The sequence below is a fragment of the Sinocyclocheilus grahami genome, unplaced genomic scaffold (assembly GCF_001515645.1).
Source record: "Sinocyclocheilus grahami isolate Dianchi unplaced genomic scaffold, SAMN03320097.WGS_v1.1 scaffold58.1, whole genome shotgun sequence".
Taxonomy (NCBI): Eukaryota; Metazoa; Chordata; class Actinopteri; order Cypriniformes; family Cyprinidae; genus Sinocyclocheilus; species Sinocyclocheilus grahami.
In genome coordinates this window covers 792,674-802,514 of record NW_015505237.1, presented here as the reverse complement: position 1 = coordinate 802,514, position 9,841 = coordinate 792,674, and the positions used below count along the sequence as shown (strand labels likewise).

The 9,841-nt window shown below is 38.8% G+C and overlaps 1 protein-coding gene across 1 annotated transcript; it reads right to left on the bottom strand.

Annotated features, from left to right (window-relative positions):
• Positions 1–282: 282 nt before the first annotated feature.
• Positions 283–9,603, bottom strand: scin (scinderin). The gene is made up of 15 exons (XM_016270820.1): positions 9,362–9,603; positions 6,048–6,202; positions 5,404–5,565; positions 4,080–4,229; positions 3,774–3,866; positions 3,518–3,650; positions 3,345–3,433; positions 2,576–2,788; positions 2,041–2,177; positions 1,854–1,944; positions 1,504–1,674; positions 1,016–1,193; positions 765–886; positions 540–617; positions 283–383 (listed from the first exon to the last, which is right to left on the bottom strand). Exons 1-15 carry the CDS (start codon positions 9,552–9,554, stop codon positions 297–299), a joined length of 2,052 nt encoding a protein of 683 aa, XP_016126306.1. The 5' UTR covers positions 9,555–9,603; the 3' UTR covers positions 283–296.
• Between the last annotated feature and the right edge of the window lie 238 nt (positions 9,604–9,841).

The following is a 9,841-nucleotide window of genomic DNA, read 5'->3' as shown; positions in this document are numbered from 1 at the left end:
CCCCAGGAACCAGCCGGTGAAGGTGGGGGGCTCGTGTCCCTGTTTTACCACCACAACAGGTGTCCCCTTGTCTCGTCCTGATGGGTCCGTCTCAATGTAGGTCTTTGCTGCAAAGGTACAAATACTCAAAAAGCTGTATGACTATATTTATTAGTTTACAAAGAGAGGACATAATCAAAATACTTATTTTAAAATGTATATTTTGCATGTGAGAATAATGTGGTTTGTTCAAGTTTGCTGTTGAACCAGTTTTAAAGGGGTTTCTGTTTTGTATTCAGATTATGAAGAAAGACGTTTTAAGGAATGTGTGCCTGAATCTCACCGGATTTTACAGACTCAGTCCTCTCCACCTCATTGGCATCCTTTCCAATCCACACAAACACCTGAGAGATGAAATCAAGGATCAGTGGCACATGCTAATCCATGAAAGTCAGGAGATATATTTGAATGCTAAAATAAAGATTGTCAGAGCTCTAATCAGAGACAACTGCTGTTCTTTGAATCTTAGAGATAGTCAAAAAGAAACATAACTGTCTTACCTGATCCCAGACATCCATCAACATGACATCATCCTCTGCCAGGTCATCTTGGTTAAACTCACCAGGTACTTCTTCAATCTATAGTTGTAAAATGCATGTTTAGTGTCCAAACAACAGTTTGCCTATATGTAGCCAAACAATGCAGAATTTGTCTCGAAAGCAAAAGCTTAATGTGAAACCGAACTGGACTTTGGCTTTCTCTTATATCCGGGCTAGGATACTCACGATGAACTTTCCACTTTTGTTGGAGCAGGCGAACAGGCGGAGAGGATGTGCTATAGATTTGCTCTCCAACATCTCAGATGTCTGATACTTTGTCTTTCCACCCAGAGCTTTCCAGAAGTCCTCTTTCAATGGGCAACAAGTATGTAAAAGTTAAAAGATGTAAATGTCGTCAGTAACTCCTGTAACTCCTACCAATGTGTGAGTATAAAGCATGAAGAGAATGAATTGAATCTATTGTGCATTGGCCATACCTGGCTCGTTTCCTTCAGTAATTGGTTTGGTTTTGCACTTCAGTTTCTCACTCATGTACTTTGCCCCTCGTTCCTCTTCCTCACTGGCCCCCTTCCCCTTCCACAAGTACCCATCCCCCTCAGGTAACTTCAGAAGGTAGGCATCATTGCTGTTCAAACTTGATGCTTTAGCATCTACCTGTTAGACCACAAACCAACACGTTCAAGGGGCATATCTAAATTGAAGTTACACTTAAAAATAGGTCAGCTTAACCAAAGATGAACACTGTTTTGGAACATCAAGCAGATCTCCACCACCTTGGACTAGATGATCTGCCAGTGCTAACCAGAATGACCTAGATTGTCAACCGCATGGCTCATCAACCAACTTGTACCAACTACTGACTATAAATGACCAAGTTAGAAATGAAAACGTGGTTTATCTGGATCCTCCTTTTCCTAATAATTTCATGTGTTTCTGGGCATTGAGTTTGTAGACCAGGACTCGCCTCACAAATCCGTGTAATGGTGCCCAGGTTCTTGCGCACTTGAAAGAGACGTGTTGGAGGTGCGGGTGCCTGTCCTCCCTTTTTAGAAGTCCCATTCTTGTACACGATCAGAGGCTTTTCTTTGAAGAGGCTCAGCAAATGAGGTGGTTCCTTTCCTTGAGTCACTCGCACCTGAATGGACATGGAATGGGGAACCATAATAAGACAACAACTCTAGCCTAGTTGTGTTTTCTTCTAGATTTTCAGTCAGGGCTGCTGGACATCTTTGAAGCCCTATTTATCTAGTTCATAATCCACCCCCAGTTACAGTCAGTAAATTAGTATATAGATAAAATTCAAATCCCGCTCACCTGAACAGCTTTTCCTCCCAGCGAACGGTCCAGCTCAACAGTGAGAAAGGCTGAAGCTGTCAGTTCATCTATTGTGCTGCTGGAACCTTGCCTGAGGGTGGAAGCATAGAGCGATAAGCCTTATTTGATTCTTTTTATGTATGATTTGACTCCCCCTCTGGAAACTATCTACTTCTATGAGGCGTACCAGGTGTAAATGATTTCTCCTTTGGTGTAGGCATATAAAATGATATAGCAGTCCCCTCCATAGAACTGGCCGTATGCCTCTGGGTCAACAGGAACCTTGGTATCACCTGTGGTATTACCACACTCCACCCTCCAAATCTGTGAAATAAAACCAGATTAAGAATATCCATCAACTATATTTACATGTTGGGACAGGTGGATTTCATCCTGTGATAATATAACAATCTGTAATTGCTGTGAAATGACGTCCTCTTAAGGTGCTCTCAAACAGAAGTCACTCTGTTGGTCAATACAGTGAATCCACGTGACCAACTTGAACCCGTTGTGAAATCTGCATGGTGACATCTTAAAATTACTGCATTTCACTGAACAGCGGTAAATGTGACCACTATTTTTGAGTGCAAAAATCATTCAGCAGCTTATCTTCTAGTTTCATTCTGAGTGTCATTTTGACAGTAAGATGTTCATCTTCTGCTATGCCAAACGCCAACACAATTGAACATACAATCTCTGATCTTTTGTATGCAAATTGTTACCTGTGTTTTTCCAGTGCCATTGTCAACCATGTTGTACTGAGCAGCCATTTGATTAGACTCGTGCAGCTTGGAGGCATCAAACACTTCTTGCTTAATCTTGGCGATCCGCTCAGTGACATACACTCTGCCTAGACCCTCAGCCTGGTCCTTCTCTTTCCAGGTTTTGAAAAACTGCTTAAAGATGGGCGTCTCTCCACCGTCTCCTTCCTGGACCTAGACACACGTCCCCGCTTTTTTGGACCCACTGCCAAAGAATACTATTCATTTTCCCTGTCTGAAAAAAATGCAAAAAGGGTATCTTTTAGGCATACAACATCTTGGAGCAATCATCTACCCCTGATGTACCCTTGTACTACTATGAACCTTCCAGTCCTGTTCCTGGAGGGTTGACGTCCTGCAGATTTTGGCTCCAACCAGCTCCAAACACTTGCCCAGAAGTTTCTAGTGAGTCTGAAGACCTTGATTAGCTGGTTTAGGTGTTTTTAATTAGGGTTGGAGCTAAACTCTTCAAGACAGTGGCCCTCCAGGATCAGATTTGGACACCCCCGATTTAGGGGAAAATAGGGTACGAAGTTGTCCCTTTAAGGGTACTGCTCCAGAGACAAGCTGTGTGTGTGTGTGTGTATATTTATATATATATATATATATATATATATATATATAATTTTTTATTTTTTTTACTACATCCAACTATGGTTGGTATGATCACTCATTCAAGTGAATGTAAATAATGCAGCAAAACATATACACATATCTAATGTTTCTGAACCTGGGTGTTGGCAGGATATCCCATCTGCTTAATGAAGCCCTCAGCTGTTTTCATGGCCTCCTTCCTTTCATCTGGATTTGCGTTGCGACCTAGATCATCAAAAAATAAAGTCAAGGAATCTCAGTAAGATGGTTACACAATTACTTCATTTAGTGCATTCAGGTTACCAATACCTTTCCACACAAAGATCATTTTGCTTTTTCCATGGTCCAGAATGAAGCATTCCTCAGACAACAGGTCACTCTGGTTAAACGGATTTTCATCTGACACAAGCGACACTTGCATTTCCCCTGTTGCATCTGATACCTGTAAAGTGCAGTTGTAATTAAATAATATCCTGTTACCTTTCCATTGTGCGTGTGTCTGTGTGCATGTGTCTGTTAGGTTTGCATATAGATGAATCAAACTGAAGTTTATAGACTTGGTTACCATGTAAAGTTTGGCCATTTTCCTGTTTGACATGTCTGCAACCACATCCTCATTATCATCACCTTCAGGGATTTCAGGCTTCTTACCGAGAACCTGTGATGTGCAAAGACAAGGTATACAAATGTCAAACCTTCCAGCTAAACCTGATATCGTACTGCCTATAGCAAACATTGGTTTAACTGTAAAATTCTTAGTGGTGAAAGATAAAAAATAAGCTCTAATAAGTACTTCCAGATGCTTAAGATTGTATTCCATGCAAATTCATCCATACTTAAAAGACATTTGATGAGCATTTTTATTTGATACCTCCATCATCGCTGCAGGCTCATGTCCTTCCTCTACAACCACCAGCTGGGCTCGTCCATTCCTCTCGTTGTCTCGGATACCAGTAGCTACCTGTGCAGCTTTGAGGCGCTCAAACTTGTTGCACTTAGACCCACACCATTGGTAGATCACCTAGTTTCAGAAATCAGTTTAATTAATTGTGATCCTTGCAATACGTGCTCATGTTTGTTATGCATACAATAGCAGACTTCCTAGGAAAGCATTGACCTCTGTTTGGTTCTTGGTAATTATGTCTGACACGATTTCTTAAGAAATCATTTTTGCCACCTCTACCTTTGAAAATGTTACCATATAGTTGTTTTTACACTGTCATTGTGGAATGGTATCAGTAAGGATTTGTCTGTTCTGTTTATTTGACTGTGGTCTGCAAGTTCCTTTGGAGAAGTGAGAGAGTGCAGCACTAAGTGTGCTGTCAAATACTTTAGTCAAATGGTATTGTCACATTTAAACTTCCTGCAAACTATCCTATGTAACGCATGGTCAGCAAGAGCCTTTTAGTAGCTTAAAAGATGCTTCTGTTGTTAGGCGTGAGATGTGGTTCAGCCCTTGTGCTCTCACAACATTTGCTCTACACAGTATGTTGACAGTCAGTAATTTGACATCCAATCCAATTATCAAACCCACCCAAAGTGCATACAGAGAGGATATTAAATACACTCTGCACAAGTGAACCAGCCAGTTATCGTCTATGGAAAATGAAGTGTAATACTTGACATTTCTTTAGGGATTATATCTGGATTATCCTAACTGAGACTGTACTTGTTTAATTATATTTGCACTTTAAAAAATATATATTTTATGTGTTAACAGTATAAGGTTTGAAGGGTGAAAAAGTTTATAGATTATTACTCAAAAAATAAATTTGGTAAGTCAGTTAGCAATCAAAGATGATTCCCTTCCTTCTTAATTAACAGTTTACACAAAAATCAGTCATCATTTACTCACCCTGATGGTGTTTAAACACTGTATTTTGCAGTGATTTTTAAGATTTTTAGCAAGAAATTACTTAAGTTTTACAAAAGCTATTGATTTCAGAGGACTCAGAATGCAGTACATAAGTTATGTATGTGGAAGTCTTCCAAGTCTTTCCATTTTCGATGTGGAAAAGTGCAGTGTGGACATTTTACTAAATAATTCCATGGATGTTCCACAGAAGGGAAAAAAAAGTCTAATCATGCATTTGGAGCGACATGAGGGTGAATGGTGACAGGATGTTCATTTTTAGGTTAAATATCCTATTAAAAAGATCTAACACAGCCGTTTGAATGTTTGTTGCAGATCTTACCGCTCCCAGATCAACTATGAAGCAGTCGCCGTTGTTGAAACTGGCCCAGGCGAGAGGCACTTCTGTGGCCCGGACAGTGCGCCTGCCCTTGATGTGGAAGAGTCGGCGGGCAGTAAGATCATTGGTGACCACGTGATGAAACCCTGATGCCACACCTCCGGCCTGAGAAGGTTGGAAAATATTTTTTTAAAACGTTCCTGCTCTTTCTTCTTGTTTTTCCATTTATAAACCCGTGAGTCATTTTCTTCCTGAGGCCAATTGCAACACTGAGGAGTTGAATGCCCCCAAACACATGCTGTCTGTGACACAACATCCCCTCAGACCACGCATGTTTGTGAAAAACATAAGGTCCTCTGTACAGTAGGAAGGTATTGGAGTAGCAGGTTTTTACCTCACCCAAATTGTAAACAAAAAACTAATCCTAGATTTGCACTGTGAAGTCTAGGAGACGTTTTCTCAATTTGCAAATGAATACAGCAGCAACTGTTAGTCTTTCCATCAGTTTAAACAGCAGCTTTATGTTTGACCTAAGATAGGCCTGAAGTAAAGTGAAGAATAATACGCTGTTCTGAGTCATTAGAGCACAAAAACTACAAGAAAATTGTTGTCAGAGTAGGTCTAGAGGGTTATAAACTGTCTCAAACCTTATATGTAATCCCGCCTTTGAAGTAGCTGGTGAAGTTGGTGGACTCAAAACCTTGGAGTTCACGGTACTGGACCGGTTTTCCTCCCAGGTAGTCATCCATCTGAATGGTAAAGATGGCTGCCGCTGCACTTTCATCCTGGGTACATTCCTTACCTAGAAAGAGAGAAAGAAGGATCATTTAGGCTACTTTTGTGGCCTATTCATCCTTTTTCAATCAGGTTAATAATTAAGTGATTGTTTTTTTCTTGTACACTTGCAGTTCATCAGCTGCATAAACATTGCTTTTGCAAACCACATTGAGCTGTTTGTTTTCACACTTGATGATGACTGATATACAAAGTGTTTATTCACCTAGCATACATTTTTACACTTTAAAGCCTGCTATGTTAGCTGTTGCCTGTGACCACAGATGTGTTGTCAGAGGTAAAAAGCCTGTTCTATTCGTCCATTTTGTAGTAGGCTTTTTTAGGGTAAATGACTCGTCAAGAAAGACATGATGGGCAGAAACATCATTAAGGAATCCATTTGCATTGGAAGTGGTTAATGATAATGGAAGCTGGTGTGTGTGTGTGTGTGTGTGTGTGTGTTTGTGTGTGGTTATGACCACAAATACACTCAAGGCCAGAACATCTATGATATTGACAGTTCTGAAACGTCTAATGGAGTAAAGAAAGTGCTTTCTCTCAGCAGAGGAAGGAAACTGTATTAAGTGCACATGGTTTCTGGCAACTAAATGGCTTCTAAATTTCTGTGATGATCTTTGAGCAAGCTGGTGACATTAACAGAACTTTAAAGTCATATTTTTCTTGTAGACTCTGCCAGAGTAAAATGCATAAACCATGGTCATTCTCATCTTCATGAGCTTCCTGTTTTCTGTTCTTTTGCAACTTGACCACAGAAGTTTGTTTTTTGAAATTGCTGTGACATAGCTTTTTAGAGCAACCAGAGCATGTATGTCTGAGGCATCTCCAGTAAAATCATTTAAAAAACAAAGCCCTCTGAAACAAAAGCTTGACTCTGATCAATGGCAAATGAGAGTCTGCTATATTTTTAGTAATGTACTATTCACAAAATCACATGACATTTTGATGTTATGTAAAGGTCAAATTATGTTATTTTAAGAGATGTATTTATCTAGACCTATGTCACATTGAGGGTCTGCATCATTTCCCTGTTTTATTTTCTGCATCTTTTTTTGGTATGTTTGCTGGACCACATGACTTATTATTCAGTAAAGCTTTTTTGTTTGCTTGCTTGTTAGAAATTAACATTAAAATACTATTTTCATTTATTAAGGCTCTTCAAAATATCAAAATGAATTTTAATTCAGAAATTAAAAACATGCTCATCATACAGAAGGTGTATAGATGAAAGTCCAGTATTAATATCAGGTGACCCAGTACCCGCTTCTGAGAATAAACTTTACAACCTTCTTAATTCTAAAGCATAATTTTATAGGGGCCATATGCTCAGTCTATCTGCTGGTGTGTTTACAATGAGCACATTTGAGTATCATGTCAGCTAATTTGCCCTAGTCTTTCCTCAACCTTTTAAATAGTGACTGCGATTTTAGTTTTTTAGTTGGTTTTTTTTCAAATAACATTGAAATCATCATCCATGCAGTTCTGGAATAGTTTGTGAATACAATTTGACCGTACTGATACCCTATTGAACATTAAGGTACTAGTCAAGCTACTGAGATTAGTCATTTTACTGTTTAACTGCAAAGTCACATGCAATATTAAGTAACAGAAAATATTCTACATAGTACATATGTAAAAAGAGTATTTAAACATATAAAGTTGATTCAAAAGACCTAAGCTCTTTTATAAATGACAGAAAATCCATTGCTTCCCCAGCCAGTAGTGCAGATCGTAGAAGCACGAGTCCTTTTGTTTGACAGTGTGGAGCACCAGGTAGGCATCACCTATATAGAAGCTCCCATGTAAGTTTTCAGGCACAGGGGCCAGTTCCATCTTTTCAATTCTCCATATCTGTAGACCTGGGCGCTTGCCAGCCTGCTCAAACTCTTTGTGGTGAAGCCCCATGACTGAGAGAGGTCTGGTGCAGATGTGGTGAGAGAAAGACAGTGTAGTTCTGTGGTCTGACAGCACTGAATCAATAACAGCCGTGTGCAGATGTCTCCACTGACACTTTAAGTGGGTGTGTTCAGTAGTTAAACACATAGAGAGAGAGAGAGAGAGAGAGAGAGATTGAGGGGAGGGAGAATAAAAAGTAATATATTTGCAATTGTTTTATTGCATTTCCCGATTGCAGCTCTTATAAAACCATATTAAATGATTTTGATGAAAATGAAATTAACAGAAAGTGCTGTCTGAAGTGATGCACAAAAACTCTTGAGTAGTAATAGTTAACTAAAGCACATATGACGTGAAGTTTTGTTCCCATAACGAATTTAATCTAAAATGGTTAAAAATACATTAATTTATCCTTTTGGTAGATGAGTGTTGTAACGAATCAGATTACAACAGGAAATATGAATAATTAACCATAACTAGTTATTTGAGGGGAGGGAGAATAAAAAGTAATATATTTGCAATTGTTTTATTGCATTTCCCGATTGCAGCTCTTATAAAACCATATTAAATGATTTTGATGAAAATGAAATTAACAGAAAGTGCTGTCTGAAGTGATGCACAAAAACTCTTGAGCATGACTTATTATTCAGTAAAGCTTTTTTGTTTGCTTGCTTGTTAGAAATTAACATTAAAATACTATTTTCATTTATTAAGGCTCTTCAAAATATCAAAATTAATTTTAATTCAGAAATTAAAAACATGCTCATCATACAGAATTTGTATAGATGAAAGTCCAGTATTAATATCAGGTGACCCAGTACCCGCTTCTGAGAATAAACTTTACAACCTTCGTAATTCTAAAGCGTAATTTTATAGGGGCCATATGCTCAGTCTATCTGCTGGTGTGTTTACAATGAGCACATTTGAGTATCATGTCAGCTAATTTGCCCTAGTCTTTCCTCAACCTTTTAAATAGTGACTGCGATTTTAGTTTTTTAGTTTTTTTTTTTTCAAATAACATTGAAATCATCATCCATGCAGTTCTGGAATAGTTTGTGAATACAATTTGACCGTACTGATACCCTATTGAACATTAAGGTACTAGTCAAGCTACTGAGATTAGTCATTTTACTGTTTAACTGCAAAGTCACATGCAATATTAAGTAACAGAAAATATTCTACATAGTACATATGTAAAAAGTGTATTTAAACATATAAAGTTGATTCAAAAGACCTAAGCTCTTTTATAAATGACAGAAAATCCATTGCTTACCCAGCCAGTAGTGCAGATCGTAGAAGCACGAGTCCTTTTGTTTGACAGTGTGGAGCACCAGGTAGGCATCACCTATATAGAAGCTCCCATGTAAGTTTTCAGGCACAGGGGCCAGTTCCATCTTTTCAATTCTCCATATCTGTAGACCTGGGCGCTTGCCAGCCTGCTCAAACTCTTTGTGGTGAAGCCCCATGACTGAGAGAGGTCTGGTGCAGATGTGGTGAGAGAAAGACAGTGTAGTTCTGTGGTCTGACAGCACTGAATCAATAACAGCCGTGTGCAGATGTCTCCACTGACACTTTAAGTGGGTGTGTTCAGTAGTTAAACACATAGAGAGAGAGAGAGAGAGAGAGAGAGATTGAGGGGAGGGAGAATAAAAAGTAATATATTTGCAATTGTTTTATTGCATTTCCCGATTGCAGCTCTTATAAAACCATATTAAATGATTTTGATGAAAATGAAATTAACAGAAAGTGCTGT